The sequence below is a fragment of the Sciurus carolinensis genome, chromosome 2 (genome assembly GCF_902686445.1).
Source record: "Sciurus carolinensis chromosome 2, mSciCar1.2, whole genome shotgun sequence".
Classification (NCBI taxonomy): Eukaryota; Metazoa; Chordata; class Mammalia; order Rodentia; family Sciuridae; genus Sciurus; species Sciurus carolinensis.
The window spans coordinates 68,546,568-68,567,742 of NC_062214.1; the positions used below are offsets into that span (position 1 = coordinate 68,546,568).

Here is a 21,175-nt window from a genome sequence, read left to right on the forward strand (position 1 = left end):
TTCTAGCTAGACCAATACCAAAACCCCAAGAACACATATGCACAGTGCCAGTTAAACCGTGGTCAAACATGTGGGGCACTAGTTAAAATGAAGATTCTACAGGGCTTGGAAGGTACATTTGCATCACAGAGCCTGACAAGGGCCTGATTGGTTTTGAGATTATCAAGTCAGCAAGCAGATGAGGAACAAATGAGACAAGTTCATTCTAGGAAAAACAGAGGAAGATGCACTTGAAAATCAGTTTCATCTCACTCCCAAACTGCAGCCCACAGAAATATTTCCCTCAAATAACTCAAAAAACTTTATGAATCTGTGTTTAAGTTTTTTTACTCTCCAAATGTAATACAAGTCTTCAGCTAAAACAGGAATAATGAGACAAAATGTTTTTCAAAAGTACAATAGAAAAATATTGTCCACTGGTTTATTTTTCCAAATGAGCAATAGGCTATTTACAAATAAGCAGATCTCCAATGATGAGTATTAAAATGGCAAGCCTATCAACTGTTTGAACCTAAATGAAAAAAAAAAAATATTAAGGCACATTTGATCTGTGAGTTTAAAAACAAACATTCTGGTGTAATGACAGAGTCATTTCACTTTTGTCCCCAAAACACATGAGCACCAAAATTGTCCAAGAACACTTAATACTTAGTAAAACAGGAATGTAAAAATTAAGGAGGAGGAAAAGTCTTCAAAAGGAAATCTTTGGAGATCGGTTTACTGCAAATAAAACATACTAACCACACTTCTGGTACACATAAATACTAATGCTAACAGGTACTCAAGAAATGGTGGAACTCTAAACAAAGGATATTAAATAAATTAAAGGTATTCAGATGCCAAGGACAAAACAAACAGAAATTAAAGAATGAAGTAACCATCTCCACAATACAGACAGGAAAAAGTGAATGAAGCCAAATACACCTCCCCCAATGTTTTCGTTAGGGTGCTTTTGTTTGTTTAGCTTGCACACATTAGAATCATTACAGTAATTCTTCTTCATCATTCTAAATATTGATATTTTTACCCTCTAAAGAGAAGGGTCGGCAAGAGAAAAAACACCAAATGTTCTTGTAATGTGGTGCCAGGCCTGTTTAGGCCACAGCGTGACAGGAACCAGCCCCGCTCTGGCTGGGCCCCCCTCACTCCCCTTGCTTGTCAAAGCTACTTGACCTTGAGGGTAGAGTACAGTGCGGGGCAAATAATCAACTTTGGAAAGCTTTGCTGAAGATGATGATACAGATATTATTACATTTACTTATTTTACAACTGGAACTTGAGATGGCTTTAAAAAAAACTTGTAAAAAAAGACAAAAGGTAGAATCTGTGCAAGGTTAACAGTCACAACAGAACATTTACCAGAGTTACAGTGTTTTTTTGTTTGTTACAATAATACTTCATAGGAATGTTCATGTTTTCTGCCATAGGACTGTAGAGAAGGGGCCTGGAAAGGAAATATAAAAAAACAACACAAAAGGTTCTGTTCTTCAGGGACATTTCAAGTCAGAATTAAGCAGGTCTGCTACATAATGTTCAGCAAGAAGATGTGTTCAAAGGCAAACATTGATCACATTTTTGTTCAAAAAGCTCAATCTTAAAGGAGTCCTATGTAAGAAAACCACTTGGAAAATATATCCTTGTATGGACTTCAAAAACTGATCATACAAAAATTTTTGAAAAATAAATTAGATAATTAAAAATGTCTTTTCCAGCAAAGCTGGACATCAGGCTGTCCGCGCAGAGCCATTATTATTGCTTTTACTGTAACTTGGATCATTTTTCTCCAGCCACATTTCAGCTAACTGCTGTGTGGACCCATATGTTGATGCTTTGGACCCCAAGCACATTTTGTATTGTTTGGGATCCAGATTGGGGTCACAGAAGACAGGGTGGTGGACATGGACTACTCCTACCTCCTGGCTTCTGAATGTCTTCAAGCCTGCCTGGACAACCTTGTTGAAGAGGTCCACATCCTCCAGCCCCCAGCCTTGGATGGAAACATCAAAGCCACCCACTCGGACAAGATCTCCCTTATAAATACAAGTAATGCCAAACCCATAGTTTCTCCAGAAGCCAGTTTTTTGAGTAAAGGCAAAATGGTTGTCACTGGGAACTTTCCCACTATAAACAATCTTTGGATCATACTGGCTAAAGATGATTGGGAAATATATTTGTTGGCCCAAAACTGTATTTGCTCGACACCGTTGCAGGAATTCGGTAGTAAACACCAGGTCAACGTCACAGAAGAAGAGCAAAGATTCATTATTGAACTGGGAAGATCCTACTTCAAGGGCCAGAGCTCTTGAAAATTCTCCAGACACAGGCAAAATCTGCATGTCAGCTTTAGGGTACTTAATGCGATAATCTCTCATCAGTTCAACTTGTTTGGCCTTATCAGGGTTAGAGTCAGAATTGAAAAGAAGGATGACGAGTTTGACATTCTGATTTGGGATGAGACATGTCTTCTCAAAGTTCCCCATAAATCTCACAAACATGTCAAAACGTCCAGACAAAGGGATCAGTATATTTATCTTTTTATCTTTGGGCTCTTTGTGCTCGTTCTTGGACCCAGGGAGCTGGAAGGGAACAAGCTTCTTTAGGGAATTGGAGAGAAATGATAGGGATCCAGAGTCCTGATTGATTCTGTTGGCCAACTCCTGTGCGTCCAGTTCCTCATGCTCCACAAACTGGATCTTGCTGAAAGTCTGCTGTAGGTACGCGTGTCTCCTCACAGGAACCGTCATCTTCTTCCCTTTGTGCTTCTTGTACAGAAGCAGCAGGTCCAGAATGTACTCTGCCCCATACATGGGGTTCACGCGGCGGTAGCCATACTGGATCTCCTTGAAGTCGATGATGCGCCCCCGAGTCTTGGCATTAGCGTTGATCATTTCCATCACCTGCATGACGATGTCATCCAAGGCTTCCCTCTGGGCTGAGTCCATTCCTCGCCGGGGGGGCTGACCATCAGCAGCCGAATACAAATACTTCCCAGTCAGAAACTCCCATTCCAGAATCTCTTCTCGCTGGCGGGCCTGAAACCGCATGAAGGAAGGAGGTATTCCCAGCTGTAGGTCCTCTTTATGAATTTCTGTGTTACTGTATTTGCTCATCAGGACGATTTCTCGGTGGAGCTGTATTGTGCGATGACGTAGCTCAGCAATTTTGCGACTGAGCATGTAGCTATGCAGTCTGTACTGGTAGGGTGGGTTTTTGTTTGGGTGTAATGTGATAGCTCGGTGAATCTTACTGTTATGGAGATCTCTGATGTATCCCTTCTTGTTCTGTTCGTAATTTTCATAAAAAAGCTGCTGCATCTGTTAAGAAAAATAATTACAAGTTTAGTCTTGCATGACTGAGTGTCTCTCCATGCTTGTAATTCCTTAAATACCTGATAACTATAAAGACAAAAATCTAAATATTAGAAATCCTTCTAGATAGGCCACAACACACAGATGGCCCCAGATAAAGTCCAAACAATAGCAGCTGAATAAGATTAGAAGAGTTAACAGACATAAACTGCTTAAAGAAATAAGACTTAACAACCAGAGTTGGCCAGTATAATTTTGCAGGCAGAATTATGAAAAGGTTTTCCCATAAAGAAATCTCAAGGGTAAACTTGAGATTGCAGTTACCAAGTGAGATACCTGGGAAAGAATGCCACTTTTGGTCCCACTAAGCACGTGAATGGCCCCACAGACAAAGTTGCACTCAAAAGACCAGCAGAGTAGGTCCTGCAGTCACCCATGTGCAGGAATAAACCTCCTTTAATTCCTAAAGGAATAAGAGAGTCAACAGAGGCTCACAAAACCTGCTGCTGGTGGGATGTGTTCTCAGGGTGAAAGAAGGTTCTGCATAGTATCTGAAAGTGTGATTTGAAAATGCTCTCCCTGTCTGCCTGCTTGCTCAGCATGGTCTCCAGCACCCACACAGGCCTGGGAGCTCAGGCAATGCTGACCCACCAGGAAGGGTGCAGTAAGCATGGGGCTGAACTCTTCTTCCAGCCTAAGACACAAGTTTTGGAGAACATAAGCTTAAGGGCCAGCAGCCAACATGGGGTCTGTGTTCAAGTTAGGAAGGAAATAGGCTTAATTCTTCAGGACATTCAGTTAAGGAGATGATGATTTTTTTTTTTTCATAGTCTTCTGAAATGAAGAATAAAATTTCACTTCCCTCTGTCCACCAAAAAAGTAGCAAAAACACCATTATAAGTTGGTATCAGGTTAAGTTAAGCCTGCTTTTTTTTCCCCTTTGTAATTCAGTTATTTATTCATGTTACACAATAACTCTGGATATGAGTAATATGGCTGACTAGTTTATCTGCCTTTGGGCAGTCATATTTTTTATTCTTTTTTTCTGTGAGCTACTATTATGACCATAATAACAGAAAAATACAAATTAGCTACCACATTCCATTTTCTTTTAACACAGAATACTATAAGCTGCCAAACAACAGGACTAAAAAGGGGAATACTTTCAAAGAATGGCTTAAAAGAAAAAAAAGGAGCTCAAGGGTCCACAAGAGGTGTGGTGGGCTCCAGACACCTACACAAACTGCATCTGATGTACGCTGACCCTTCCCCTCTCAAACATCCATGAAGTCTGGTCTTAGTGCAGGGATCAGACTGGGGCTGCGGTGCCCTCCAAAGTGTGCCACTGTTTCTGTTTCCACATCATTATGATCCACATGTGAGCATATTTGTAGAATTATCTGCTGAAGTTAGTGTTGAATTTTACAATTAGAAAAGGCAATCCAATTTTTGCTCTTTTAAAAAAGAAATAAAAATTTAAAAAGGGAAGCAGATCTTATTCATCCTAGGAAGACTCATGTGTTAAAAGGAACCAGGACACAATGCAAGACCCACCCCCATGCAGCCAGCAGTTTGCTCACTGCTGCTCAGGGAGTATAGTGGCAGCAGACGCTTGTTATGAGGAATTTTGTGTACCACTTCTACTTACTGTGACTACAAGTCAGCAAAACAAATCTTTGCTTTAAAGCCCTGAAGCAATCTGGAGCTTGACTTCTTCAAACCCTGGATGCTTGGGGCAAAGAGGAAGTAACAACAAGGCATAGCGCATGCCTGTAATCCCAATGACTCAGGAGGCTGAGGCAGGATGATCACAAGTTTGAGGTCAGCCTTGGCAACTCAGCAAAAACAGTCTCGAAATTAAAAAAATAAAATAAAATAAAATAAAAAGGGTTGGGGTACTGGTGTAGCTCAATCCTCAGTTAAAAACAAAACAAAAAACAAAGATGACCACCATAATCTCTCTTTCTACTTTTATTCCTTATGTGAGTCATAACAAAAGACACTGCAAGAACTCCCTGTTGAAAACATCTTCACTGCTCATTTTCCAAATGGGCTGGCTGCTGAGTGCAAACTGTGGGGCTACAAGGGTGAAAACCAAGTGTAATCTGAGGATTCACAATAAAAGTTTAGGAAGGTTCTTTGCAGGTGCTAAAACCTTGAGATAAATACAGTCATTTCACAATCCCATAAAGCCTAAAAGTAAAAGGATGCCTCTGAATAGCTGCTCCCCAACTCTGAGAAACCATTCCTCCTATGTCCCAGGAACCAGGTAACTGAACCATCGGACCCCAAGTTGTCACCTAAGGTCACCACCATGTAAGGAAAGCTCCACCCCAGGGAAGAGTCAGCATCAACCTAAATGCTCCAGAACTAGGTACTAGTACAGGAACACGACTACAGATCACATGTAATAAATTACATATTATTTCTATTTCATCTGCTTATAATTTCCAAATTTTTGAGAATGAATGTGAAGACCTATAGAATTTTTTGAAAGTCCTCACTGCCCCCCATTTCCAAGAACATAAACATATTCAACCATCAACATGGTTTTCCAAAATTGGGTGACATTAGCTTAGGAAAAAAAAAAAAAAAAAAAAAAGGCTAGGAATAAATCTAACCAAGGAGGGGAAAGACCTCTACAATGAAAACTATAGAACACTGAAGAAAGAAACTGAAGAAGATACAAGATGGAAAGATCTCTCATGCTCATGAATAGGCAGAATTAACATATCTAAAATGATCATATCACCAAAACAACACACAGATTCAATATAATCTCCATCAAAATACCAATGACATTCTTTACAGAACTATAAAAATAGACCTAAAATTCTTTGGAAGGATAAAAGACCCAGCATAGCCAATGTAATTTTAAGTCAAAAAAAAACAATGCTTAGACGCATTATAATACCTGACTTCAAATTACACTACAGAGCTACAGTAACAAAAACTGCATGGTACAGGCATAAAAACAGACACATAAACCAAGGGTACAGAATAAAAGAGACAAACCCACACAGACACAAAAGTGCCAAAAACATACACTGGAGAAAAGACAGCCTCTTAAAAAAAAATAGTGCTGAGAAAGCTGGTTATCCATATATTGAGGAATGAGATTAGACCCCCTTCTCTCATACCCTGAACAAAAGGCAACTCAAAATGGATTAGAGATCTAAGAATTAGACCAGAAACTATGCAACTCCTAGAAGAAAATGAGGGTCAACACTTCACTTCAGCATACAGGCACAGGCAATGACTTTCTCAATAGGACCCCTAAAGCTAAGGAAATAATGCCAAGAATTAATAAATGGGATGACATCAAATTAAAAGGCTTCTGCACAGCAAAGGAAACAAGTATGTGAAGAAGGACACTATGGAATGGGAAAAAAGTCTTTGCTAGCTACTCTTCTGATAGAGAATTAATATCCAGAATACATAAAGAACTCAAAAAACCCCAAATAACCCCATTAATAAATGTGCAAATGAACTAAACAGATGCTTTCTCAAAAGAAAAAATTAAAATGGCCAACAAACACATGAAAAAATTGTTCAACATCTTTAGCAATTAGGGAAGTGCAAATCAAAACTACACTGATATTTCATCTCACTCCAGTTAGAGTAGCAGTGAACAAGAATATAAAGAATAATAAATGCTGGAAAGGATATGGAAACACTTTTACACTGTTGATGGGATTATAAATCAGTGCTCTTACCATGGAAATCAGTATGAAGGTTCCTCAAAAGACTAGGAATGGAATCATCATGTGACTCAGCTATACCACTCCTCAATATTAATCCTAAAAAATTAAAGTCATCATCATACTATAGTGATACATGCATAACCATGTTTATAGCAGCACAATTCATAATAGCCAAACTATGGAACCAGCCTAGGTGTCTGTCAACAGATAAATGGATAAAGACAATGTGGAGCTTTGGTCATAAAAAAGAATGAAATTATATCATTTTCAGGAAAATAGAACTTGAAAACACTGAGTGAAATAAACCAAACTCAGAAAGTCAAGGGTCATATCTTTTCTCTCCTCTGTGGGAGTTAGGAATAAGGAAAAGAAAGGTGGGGAGCAAGGAATCTCATGAAAATCAAAGGGAGATCAGTGGAGTAGAAAAGGGGAAGGGAAAAGAAGAGGGAAAAGGGAAATACTAGGGAATAATACTGGCCAAATTATACTGTTATATCATGTACACAAACAAATATGTAACAAGGAATCCCACCATTATGTATAATTATAATGCACCAATAAAAAGTATGGAAGGAAAGGGTGAGAAAGGCAGGTGCTGTTCCTTCCCCTGCACAGCAGACAGCTTGTGCTGTCAATTCCATCTCTCTGTGCACCTCAGATTCAGTCTTCCCTCAGGACCCACTGGGTTATGCCTCGGTTTTCATTCTCAACACAATAGTAAAAATGGTATAAGAATATAAATCAGACTTCTGGTTAAAACAGGGGTGACAGAACTCACATGATTTTCTCTTCTCATTTCCCAAACACCTCTAAAAAGAGAATAAAGAAATATAAAGGGAATAAACCCATACAGGTCAAGAGAATGAACCAAGAGGAGACAGAACACATAATGCTCCCAGAACCTGGGGACATGGAAAGTGAGAGAAGATGAAATCTCACAGTCTACTCTGAGAAAGCCAACCCTCCTGTGAGAGCCCTAGAAAGACACCGGGCTGTGAGAGGGAGGGGCAAGGCCCTCTACTGAATGCAGAGAGACTGGAAGTAGATCTCCAAATTCCCTTCCCCAGAGTTAGGGACCACCCTCCCTCACAACCTCTGCAGAAGGTAGAAGGCACCCAGCATCTTCACAGATGCTCCAAGTTAGGATTCTGCCATTGAGACGGTGACTGTCTACCAGTTACTTTAACTAAATTAGGATTGGCAAATAACAAAAAGTGGACATTTCAACATTTACATGTTCATCATGTACAGTAGGTATTCCTGAATACAACTGTCTACAAATATTTTCCCCACTTCTTTGAGGTTACTGTCTTGCTTAAGCACATAACTCTGAAGTTCAGTTTCTTCAGAAATCAAACATGAGCATCTAGGTTGGGCTAAGGTAGAAAACTCATTAGAGGAATGAAAATCTCTGGAATTTAGCAGAAAGGACCCCACACTGTATCTCCCCACTGTCCCCAGCACACATAACCCCATTCCCCATACCACACAGGAACCTGGAAATCTTTTAAGATCAATCAAATAGTCCCATAGACCTGTAGTCCTCCAACAAAAAGTCAAACAAAATGTTGGATCACTGTAGCCAAAACAGCAATTTGAAAGGCTTCACCTTCAGAGTCCCCGGTCAACTTTTCAATGCTTCATCAAAAAAATATCAACAGCCAAGGATCATCAATCAGGCAGTTAAAGGGTTCTGGGTTCCAAAGGGAAAGATGAAGACAAAGAACAGAAAGCTTGGTAGAAAAAAACAATGCAATTAACAGAAAAAAAATTCAACAAAAACAAAAACCATATATCTGAAGAGAAGATATTGCATCTCCGTTAAAAAAAAAAAATACTACAAAAAATAAAATCAGAGACCTTCTGAAGTTAAATATAAGAAAAAAAAAAAAAAAAAAAAAAAAAAAAGGAGTTGCACTGGAAGACAAAGTTGAAGAATTTCCCAGGAAATTGGAGAATTCCATCTCTCTGTGCACCTCAGACTCCCTCTTCCCTCAGGACCCAAACAGAGATAACAAAACAGAGAAGAGAAAAACAATAATATAAAAAACTGGTAGAGAATTTAAGGACCTCATGAATGGGTTAAACTCTTAAGTACTCAGCATGAAAAATACAAGTTCAGAACACAAGGATAAAACAATCTAAAAACTGCCAAAGACTCAGAAACTGGAATGACACTAGACATAAGACAATCGTACAGGACACTAAAAAACAATGCCTTCAAAAGTGGAAAGAGTGAAAATCATACTCAATGTAGAATTCTCTTTCCAAATTATTCATCAAGCAAGAGACGAGAGAGATTTTCAGATATTCCAGGGCTCAGATTTATCCTGCATTCCTGTTTTCCCAGGAAGTTGCTGTCCGGATGTGCCCCTCTAAAGTGAAGGTACAAATCTGGGAAGACGCAAGGAAATGAGGGGTGCAATCCAAAATGACCCTGCAAAGAAGTCTCATGAGAACTGTTTCACAGCAGACCAGTACGAACTACAAGGCTCTGATGGTCACCATCTTCATCTCCAGAACCCAGCTCAGTGCCTGACATGTTTATAAGATGCTCAATATATATATTTGACAGATCAATATTGAAAGGTTAAGCCTTTAAGCACATCAAATATTAGTAAACTGTTGAATAATTTCAACATTAAACAACTGATGAGGACTTACATGATATATCATACATGGAAAATAACACATGGGGACAAGGAAATAAAAATCAGAGGCACATTTAAAGAAAAAAAATCACACAAATGATGTTACTGATGTTTTTTTCCTTTTCTTCCTCTTCTTTTTTTTTTGACTGTCCATTTTATTCTTAGCTATTAATACACAAGATGTGGGAAGCAGGCTCTAATGAGAGGTCTTTGCAGAATGCATGCATGGTGTCCAATCTTCTCTGTATGACTGATTACTTCTTACAGACTTTCAAAGATGCCATGTCCCCATTTTCAGGAATAGATTTTTCAAGATGTTTTAGAGGCCCTCTATGGTCATTACTTTTCAGAGACTGGAGTCTAGGTAGGCTTCACCTCAAATAGTATATATGCTAAGCACATCAATATGGAAAGAAGCATTTATACAGGCTATGGAAGCCTTAAAACAGACTGAGAATTTTAAATTACAGTAAAGTTGTTGAGAGAACTTTCTGGCAAAACTCTCAAAGTTTGACTGAAAAGAATATTTGTTATATATAATTTTTAAAAAATGAGTAAGAAGTCTGTTGAAAGACAAAAATAAGTGGAGATGGGGAGGAACACTGCAGAAACTTAAGGCCAATTCTATGCCCAGACTGGATAGTGGCTCATGTTGTCCCAAAGAATTTACTTCCTATACTTATTGCCATGCTACACATAAACATTTTAGACAAAGAATGAATGCACACCTGGCTGATCTTAATGCAAAGGAAAGAGCAGACTTTCTAAAAGCAGCTAATGGGGATGGACTTAAGAATAGTGAGTAGAAAGATGCTATGACATGTGAGGACCTATACCTCCCATGACCACACTGAGAGTCACACTGAGAGTCACACTGCGACCTGCCTACACTGGCTTCAAGTGGCACCTTCAGTCAATTAGCACATTTAACTACCCCCTCAATTCTGTACAAAGCCTCATCATGAATGGCTCTGGTGGAGGAGTGTGGTGAGATGAGTGAGGATGAAGGAAAAATCAAAAAAACTCTTCAGATTTTAGAGAAAGATTTTTTAAGAGAAATATATTTACAAATCACCTTTGAAATTAAGAACAAGAATTAAAAAATATACTTCAAAGCAAAAAATGCCAATGATATAATAAAACCAAGTTAGAAAAGAAATCTAGAAATTACCTGAAATTTCTGAAAAGGACACAGGAGAAAAATAAGGGAGAAAGCCTGGGTAGCTTTGCCCTGGCCCCACCCACTATCCTTCATGACAAGGGGCCCATAGGGGTCACCTGGTCATCTGACCTGCCCCCTTCACCTTCATCCTAGTTGCTCTTTCACCTGATTACATCAAGCTATCCCAGGGCTTGTGGATCTAATTTCTGCCTTTGTAGTATATTTCAGCCATTTTTATTTGATTTTATACTCCCTTGCATAAATTCTCAAAAATTATCTTTGTATGCCTGCATTCAACTAGTTTCCCTACCTTTTACTTTTCCTTAAGAACACCTGACTGGGTTGGGCATGGTGGTGCATGCCTATAATTCCAGCAGCTTGGGAGGCTGAGGCTGAAGGATCGTGAGTTCAAAGCCAGCCTCAGCAACTTAGCAAAGCCCTAAGAAACTTAGTAAGATCCTATTTCAAAATAAAATATAAAAAATAAAAAGGGCTAGAGATGTGGTTCAGATATTAAGCATCCCTGGGTTCAATCCCTGGTACCCAAAAACAAAACAAAACAAAAACCACCTGACTGTATTTAAGAAGGCATCCTATGGGTGAGATGAAATTAACTATTGTGGTCTTAGGAACTGTAATAAGAAATGATTGGTAAATATCTTTTATCCATTTCCTCTCTCTTTCCCTCATATTATGGCTAACTCAAAGCTCATCCCAAGGTTCCTCTTTAAGTAAGTAAAGATGCAGGGAAGATTTAATTTCTGAACTCCAAGCAATTTCCTGAATTCAACAGGATGAAACTCTCAACCCTTAAGTATAATTGTGGGGCTGGCATTGTGGCTCAGGGGCAGAGCACTTGCCTAGTGCGTGTGAGGCACTGGGTTCAATTCTCAGCACTGCATATAAATAAATAAAATAAAAGTCCATTGACAACTAAAACAATTTTTAAAAAAGTATTATATGACTAAATCAAATTTTTAGCCATTTTCTAGAAATAGAAATAAACTATTATTTCTCTAGAAGAAAGTTCAGAATAAAACAATGTCGAGAAGAAAGATTAAAAAAAATAAGACTACATAGACCTATTTACTGATTTGATGCTACCACCAAGTTGTAAGATTTTGGACAAGTCATTTGAATTCATCAGTCCTCAAGTTTCCTCATTTATAATCTGACTGTACTATACTAGAGGTTCCTTTGAGATGAAGAATTCTAAGACCTTAGGTGACCACGTTAGTTAGAACTGGTCATGTACATGCTGAAGTTACGCCTTGATGTTCTGCCCACTACTCCTGACTTGGCTGAAGCTGCAGCATTACAAGCTCAATCTACATTTGAAGCATTAAAGGGTAACAACACATCCTGGGATGTTTCTATCCCACAAAACAAAAGGTTAGGAGATTCCTAACAGTTGATTTTATAACTCCAGGAGCAACAAATACATAATGATTCTTTTGTTACAAAGGATATCTTGAATAATACCAAACTTAGAATTTTAAGAAAATTTATTATCACCAGGTAATTGAATCATCTATAATTTGGCATATTATTTAGAAGATTATAAAACAGTTAACAGAAGAAAACACAAGTTGATGCAAACAGGTATGCCTTGTTCTAAAAAATAACAAAAACTAATTGAAGAAACTTTCTAAGATGAGTATAGTAGCAAAGATGGTTTAATTTCCAGTGTTCGAACAGTCCTTATTCTTTGTTCTAAGAAGCACCTCTATAATCTTTGACTCTGGGAAAGCCATATCCCTTAGTGAGATGCTACAGGACCCTGTGTATTCATTCTTTGGTAAATGTAAGAGGGGCTAATAACAGGGTTATGCTATTCCCAGGAAACTGTAGCCCAGCTGGGAATAGCCATCAACCATCTACTTCTAATCTTCCTTAACAAATACTTTCTATGGTCTTCAATTCAATAGCAAATGTCCTTCCCGTCCTCTGCAATGAATGCCAACATTCTCATTAGATCTTGTTCTTCCCCATTAGTAATTTACATTACAGTCCTTCATTAGATACACAGTTCCTTCACATCAACAGACTATCACTGCTCCAGATTGACAACTCCTCATTCAAATGTGTATGCAGTGTTCATTACAAAGAATTTGTTTTTTCATCCTTTTGTTCTGAAAATTAGTTCAAAGAAAATATAAGTTGCCTAAACGTTAAAAGATCACAAGTGCAGGTAGTTTCAATAGCCAGAGTCGCACTTTTTTTGTGTGTGTGTGGTGCCGGGGATTTGAACCTAGGGCCTTGTGCTTGCGAGGGCAAATTTTTTAAATATTTAAATTAACATTCTCATACACCTACAGGTGGGTCTTCTAGAATATTTACTCTCCAAAGCAAGAACCCCTGAGGTAGAAGTAGGGGTCTACTAAAAATCTGGCCTACCACCAGCTGAAACTGTGCTATCCCTGGCTTTAAGGACATATGGTTACCCTACATGTCCCTATAAGGTCTCTCCTGATTATTTTTGCATAGGATTTGCCAATTTTCATCCAATTAAGTTCAAGGAGTTGGTATTTTGTATTTATAAAACTGCATTCATAAAAACTACATTTTTCATGGGAATTAAACCGGGGGAGGGGGGGAGGGCTCATGGTAAAAAATGAGAACTATATAAATGAGTCTTGAATGGTCAGTGTCCAGTTCTGAAATCTAAACACTGTCAAAAGAAGCATGACCCATTTCAAAGTAATTGAGACTGGGTTTGGCAAAGTTAAATAAAAACTGCTGGTAGTGGGGGCTGGGGAGATAGCTCAGCTGGTAGAGTGCTTACCTCGTAAGCACAAGGCCCTGAGTTCGATCCCCAGTACCGCAAAAAAAAAAAAAAAAAAAAAAAAAAAAAAAAAAAAACCTGCTGGTAGTAATTTAAGGCTTCTGCATAAGACAATATTAGCAAAGTGAACAAGCTGAAACAGGATTTTGCAAGTGAACATTCCAGGGTTTGAATAATCAGTAGGGACAGGATAGTCCAACCTTTATGTGTAGTTGCAGAACTGCACCTAAATTCCCATCTCTAGTCAGGAATGGAGGCCCACACCTGTAATTCCAGCTACTCAGGTCAGTTAGTTAGTTGAGCTCTCTGGACAACACCATTTTTTATTCCCCCGACACACACCAAATAGATAAAGAAGCAAAATGAATATATGCAGAAGTCCTATGCAGATATGGTACCAAATATTCACTAAACCATCACATGAAAGTCAGTGAGAATCCAAAAGGCCATGTACAGAGAAAAGATAATAAGCATGAACTCGACAGAACAGGCAGGGAGCAGAATTACTTCCTAGCTCTGGACCTGCTAGGAAGGGCCTTCTTTCTAAAGCTATATTTTAAAAATTCATTCTCCTCTAGCCCTAGGATCCAGTCCCCACTGGCCTCCACTTATCCCCCACAGCACTGTCCTAACTCTACTCAATATGGACAAGGTACCAATGTCACATGTGACCCAAAACATCTCCATATGACTGATTCAAGCTCTAGCCTAGGAGATAACCAAAAACAAGTCAAAACAAAAGTAAAAGCAAAACCAAACTTACCCAGGCAGGTCAGATGTAAGTCAAAAGGGGTGAAGTGGGGGAATGAGGATATAGTGACACAGGCCTGGTGCTGTCAGACCTAAGGAAAGCTAGAAATCCAGCTGTGTGTGGAAAGTCTCTTACTTCTAAGTGTTAGTACTCGGTTTAAATTGGGAAAGAGGGACAAAGGGGGTGAAAAGGGATGGGATGGAGTACACAAGCCAAAATAAATGTGTGGGTCAAATATGGCCTACACATTCATTTCCTTCTAGAATTTTTGTTTTTATTTATACTTGATTTATTGTAAACTCCAATTCTACATAAAGACACATTATGCTATTTTAACTTATGGCATTTATCAAAATACAAACAAGCAAACTAAACAAAACAAAATAGAACAAAAAACACATAAAGATTCAAACAGAATTTGGATCACTAAAGTCTAATGAGTTAAGTTAGGACAACCACTGAAACTATAAGGTGGGGCCCAAGAGTTAAGGTCTCCAACATCTGTCATCTTCAGTGCAAGTCAAGTCTGAGGGGGAATTCTCATTTCATAGTTATCACTCCAAGGCACCAGTTCTTAAAAGTTTTCTTTCACAGAAGATTAGGAGAAAACTTTGGCTGGAGAGGGTGATGGGGGAAGGAAAGAGTGGGGTGGTGCTGGTAAAGGGAGCTATTAAAGTTTTATATTCCATAATGTCAAATTCCCAGAGAAAAAATACAAATAGTTTTCAAAACACAGACAATGGACATAGGTACATGCAAACAAATAACTACAACAATGATGACAAAAAGATAGGCTTGTCAACAAAAGCTGCTGGAACAACTGGATATTCAAATACCAAAAAAAAAAAAAAAAAAAAAAAGGCAAGAAAAAGGAATTGAGACCCAAAACTAGCTAGGATTCTTCATAAAAATTAACTCAAAATGGATAACAGACCTAAATGTAAAAGCCAAAACAATAAAATCAAAGCATAATACAGGAGAAAGTCTAGATGACCTTGGGTTTGGCACTGACTTTTCAGATGTAAAACAAAGACAAAAGACACTGACTCCATGAAAGAATGAACTGATAAACTGGGTTTCATTGACCATGACAAAGACATGTCTTAAGAGAAAACAAGTCATAGATTAAAAATTCACATAAGACTTATTAGGCAAATAAGTCTTATTTATATATAAACTTATTTATATATAAAATATCTTAAAAATTCTAAAACTCAACAAGAAAACAAGAAACCCAATTAAAAAGTGGCAAATGATCTTAACAGACACATCACCAAAGATGACACGCATCTGGTAAATGAGGATGTGCGAAGATATCCTATGTCATTAGGGAAATGCAAAACAACAATGGGATACACTATACACACCTGTGAGAATGGCCTAAATCCAAACCAAATGATGGAAAGGGTGTGGAGCAATAGGAACTCTCATTCATTGTTGGTAAAAATGCAAAATGATAGTCACTGAAAGAGTCTGGCAGGTCTTTATATAACTAAACATACAATCCAGAAGTTGACGCCTTAGTATTTACCCAAAGAAGCTGATAACATGTTCATGGATATTTACAGCAGAAGCAACCATGTCCCTCACTAGGTAAATAGATAAACTGTGGTTCATTTAGATGATGAAATATTATTCATCATTAAAAACAAACAAGTTACCAAACTACAAAAGACAAAGAGGAAACAAAAGTATATCTATTTCTAAGTTAAAGAAGCCAATCTGAAAAGACTACACACTGTGGCTTCAACTATATAACATTTTAGAGAAAAGACAAAACTATGGAAACAGTATAAAGGATCGGTGGTTAGGCCAGGCATGGGCACATGCCTGTAATTCTGGATACTTCAGAGGCTGAGGCTGGAGGATCACAGGCTAAGGTCAGTCTAGGCGACTTAGTCAAGACTCTGTCTCAAAAAAAAGTTGGGAGGTGTGGTGCTGGGAATGGCTCAGTGGGAGAGCACTCACCCAGGGTTCAATCCCCAGTACTTTTAACAAAAACCCCAGTGGCTGCCAGGGGTTAAAGAGGAAAGAAGAGTGAAAAGGCAGCTCATAGAGATTTCAAATGAAATTATTCTGTATAATAGTACAATGGAAATTTGTCCAAATCCATTTGATATTGTTGTACCCAACACCCAAACATTTGTCAGATGTCAACTACCGACTCTGAGTGATAATAATGTATCCAAGTAGCTTCACTGATTGTAACAAATGTCCACTGTGGCAGAGAATGTCCTGGGGGAAGTTTGGAGACAGGATACCTGGGAACTACATTCTCCTTAATTCTGCTTTGAATCTAAAGTCTTCTTCTTTTTTTTTTTTTTTAAAGCAACCTATTAGGAAAAAATTCTCAGTAAGTAAGTTCTAGGGAAAAACTATTAATCCTTTGCTGTGGCTTTGTTACTGGGGATTGAACCCAGGGGCACTTTACAACTGAGTCATATCCCCAGTCCCTTTTTCTTTTTTATTTTGAGACAAGGTCTCACTAAATTGCTTAGGGTCTCACTAAGTTATTGAGGCTGGTCCCAAACTTTCAGTCCTCCTGCCTCAGCCTCCAGAGTTGCTGGGATTACCCAGCTGCTGTGACTTATTTATAATCAATTCTTTTGTTCATTCCTTGATCCATCTACTCACAGCTCTAAAAAGAAACAACAAACCCTTATAGGAATTTATAAAATGCACTAAACTTTAGGTCCTTTGTAAAAAGAGGTTAAGGTAGAAATAAAATGTAAGTAAAGTGGTGAGGCACATTTGTAATTCCAGTGACTCACAAGGCTGAGGTAGAAGGATCACAAGTTCCAGGCCAGTTTTAGTGACTTAGCGACCCTATACCAAAACAAAATCAAAAGGGCTGGGTATATAGGTCAGCAACAGAGTGCCCCTGGGCACTCTGCACAACAACCAGAAAGAGAAATGAAGGTAGGAAGGAAGGAAAGGAGGGATGGAGGCAGGGACAGGCAGGGAAAGAAGGAAATCACAATGAGTAAGATCTTGTTCTTAAAGACATTACTCTATAAACTAAAAAGCTCTATACAAAAAGAAGAGAAAGACAGGTGCAGTGGTGCATGCCTGGAGTCCCAGATACTAAGGAGGCTTGGGTGGGAAGATCACTTGAGCCCAGGAGTTCAAGGTAAGCCTGGGCAACACTGCAAGAACCTGTCTCAAGCTCTGGAGGCTGAGGCAGGAGATCGAGAGTTCAAAGCCAGCCTCAGCAAAATCAAGGCACTAAGCAACTGAGTAAGACCCTGACCCTAAATAAAATACAAAATAGAGCTGGGGATATGGCTCAGTTGGTCGAGTGCCCCAAGTTTAATCCTCAGTACCAAAAAAAAAAAAAAAAAAAAAAAGGAAAGGAAAGAAAGGGTAGGGTGGGTGGGTATATTTTGAGCATCAAGCATCTATTATGAGACACCAAGCTTCTCTCTCTTCCTCTCAATACAGACACACAATCAATCCTCACAATTTTAAGCCCTTTAAGGACAAAATCCATTTTGTTCTAGATGCCTAGTAAAAGTATCTAAATATCCAACAAATAACTTGAAATAAACGAATGGATATTATCTTCCCTGTTTACTAATAAAGACAAGAAGACTGATCATAGATAACAATGTAAATGGCTCTTATCAATATTTAGACATCACAACGGAACAAAAGCACTGCACTCAACAAAGATAAGAGCTAACACCTTAGAAGAGCACATACACACAGCACACCATATTTGCCCGCTCATAAAGCTACCCTCCCCCATTCTCAGAAAGGCTGTAGGGCCCAGTAGAAAAAGTGAACAAAGGCAAGACAGGCACACCTTGCCACCCTCCCCACCAGCTCCTGTTGCTAACAAATAAGGCAACAAGAACTATGAGAATGGAACTTTAGAATATAGACCATCAATATCTTCAAAATGATGCAAGAGGAAAACACCCTCAAAGAGGACTCACTCAAATTCTCAGAAATTACACTGACTATCCCTCCGTATCTGTTCCACCAGACTGAGGTTCCTTCAAGTCTCTTGAGGTCACACATATGATTTCTGTAGCTCCAACATGTTGCAGACCCCTGGCATATAACAGATGTTCTTGATAGACAATTACCCTAAGGATAGAATGTTAACAACCAAGAATTTTAGTATACTAAGTGGATATCATTCTACACTTCCAAAATAACCTACTTCCCCTGCACAATCATTCAACATAATCCTTCCTTTAGGTAAATATTAGGTAATCTGTTTGAACTATCACATAGCCCTTTAACCCTTGAGAGGCACCTGAATTAAAAAACTAAAAAAAATGTTTATTACTGCTTCCCCATCCCTAACTGAAGTTAAACAATCTGTGTGATTTTATAACATCAAAGATTTACATCACTTAACATGCATGAACTAAATGAAATTCTATGGTATTTCCATGACTGTCCAATGTTTAGTATCTGGGAACATTAATTTCTTAAACAGAGAGGATACCATTACTCTGTGCAAGGAGCAATCCTAGGAGCAAAAAGCAGGTACGATGGTCAAGTCACCAGTTTGATTGTCTACTTGGGGGCAGGTGAATGCTCCTCACTGAAACTGCTGCTAGATTCAACTTAAAAAACTCTAGGTCCTGTTGCCATCTCTCTGTACAGGCTCATGGGGAGGCTCCAGTTCATGCACACATATGTGCACACATGTACTTTAGTGGTACAATCAATAATGGTGCTAGAAATGACTACTTAAAATTTTCTGAACAAATATGTGCGTTCCATGGAACGAAACTGGGTTGGCTAAAGCATAAAAGTAAAAAGGAGGACTGAAAAGTCCCATATTTAATGTGCACACAACACAAACAGTCCCAGCACTAAAGGATAGTCTTCTACACTGGGATGATATGCACCTTTGGGTACCTTCACTTCCTAAGAAACCAAACTGCAGTCATTTTTGTTTTGTGAGTCGGTGAAAACACGGAGTCTCATCAATGTAGGGTGCCAGGAAAGGAAGGACTATTGGAGAGCATGTTTACACCTCCCTGGTGCCCACTTACTCTCTCCTTGGGTACAAGTAGTCAGCTTTCCCATCTTGGCCTGGCACCAGAACACAGTAGGATCCAGGGGCCACCCAGCATTTCATTAAAGTGGGAGTAACTCAAAAGTACTAATTGACTTTCCTAGAGCCCTCTGCATGTGGTTACTTAGTCTTCCACAGGAAAGTCAATATTATAAGTAGTGGAGTTAAGTAATCTTTAAATTAGAAAAATACAGAATGGGTAAATTGTGCTTTATTATTTATGTTAACACAGAATGTCAAGTACTATAAACTGAAAGGAACAAAGGTTCATTCAAGGTAAACCTATCTCAACTAAACATGTCTACTCTAGTCACATGTGCTCACACATTTTGTAGGGGTACCTCACCTGAGAAACAGTGCAGTAAACCAGGTAACACTTTAAAAGAATTATAAAATGACATTTCGCTATGGCAATTTAAAATCTAAATTAACTTGTAAATTAATTTTAGTTCTGAATTATATAGCCAGAACAACTATCTTCCCATCAAGGTTGCCCCTATATTCCTTATTTCCTATCTGGTATTCTGCACCATTAAATAAAGTTATATAGTAAGTGCTGAAAGGAAAAGAATGAGAGAGCTGCTTCTAAGCACCAGTTGCAATGGCATTTAATCCATCACAGCTAGTACTTCTTGCTCGAACCTGGAATAGAATCACTGATAACACATGATTACCTCCAAGACCCTGAACAATCCTACTTTCTAATCTTGCCTCCATTCCTAAATTAAATCCTAAGCCCTGACTTTAACTGTGTGTGTGGGTTTGGTTGAGAAAGGACAACACTGAGAGCCACAAAAGGTAGGAGGATAAACAGTGGTGTCTTAAAATGTCAAAATTCTGTTTTCAAGAATACATCTCTGAAAAGGAGGCCAAAAGGATAAGATCTTATCTGCTTCTTTTTAAATAATTTTTTAATTTGTTCTTTTTAGTTATACATGGCAGTAGAATGTATTTTGACATATTATACATACATGGAATATAAATTTCCATTCTTGTACCTGTATGATGAAGACAAAATACAGAATCTTGAAAACAAAGTTAACTGTGGAAAAAGATGCTAAGAGACCATGAACAGAACTTCCAAGAAATATGGGATAACCTGAAAAGACTAAATTTAAGATTTATCAGGAAAGATGAAGGCTTGGAGATACAAACAAAAGGAATGCACAATATTTTCAATGATATAATATCAGAATTTCTCAAACCTAAAAAATGAAATGGAAAATCAAATACAGAAGGCTTACAGGACCCCCAAAATACAAAATTATACCAGACTAACACCAAGGCACATTATTATGAAAAAGCCTAACTTACAGAATAAGGATAGAATTTTAAAGGCTGCCAGAGAAAATGGTGGGTACCATTTAGAGGAAAACCAACCTGGATATCAGGTGATTTCTCAACCCAGACCTTCAGAGCTGGGTCTTAGAATAATATATACCAAGCTCTGAAAGAAAATGGATGCCAACCAAAAATACTATAGCCAGCAAAATTTAGCTTTGGAATTGATGATGAAACAAAAACCTTCCATGATAAATAAAAGTTAAAAAAAAAAAATTCAAACTAGAATGCCTGCACTACAAAACACTCAATAAAATATTTCATGAAGAAAAACTGAAAAATAAAAGTGAAAATCAGCAAAGGAAGGAACTACACTAGAAGAACAGTCATTCAAAGGAGAAAATAACTCAAAGTAAAAATGAGAAATAAATCAAAATGGAAGGGAATAAAAATCATATCTCAATAATTACATTGAATGTAAATGGCCTGAACCCA

At 38.3% G+C, this 21,175-nt stretch overlaps 1 protein-coding gene across 1 annotated transcript in view; it reads right to left on the reverse strand.

Annotated features, from left to right (window-relative positions):
• Positions 1-362: 362 nt before the first annotated feature.
• Positions 363-21,175, reverse strand: part of Chsy1 (chondroitin sulfate synthase 1) — an 82,317-nt gene continuing 61,504 nt past the window's right edge. Inside the window, exon 3 of the mRNA XM_047539807.1 lies at positions 363-3,314. Within this exon, the coding sequence (XP_047395763.1) occupies positions 1,725-3,314 (1,590 nt within the window). The 3' untranslated portion in view covers positions 363-1,724. The remainder of the gene's footprint in view (positions 3,315-21,175) is intronic.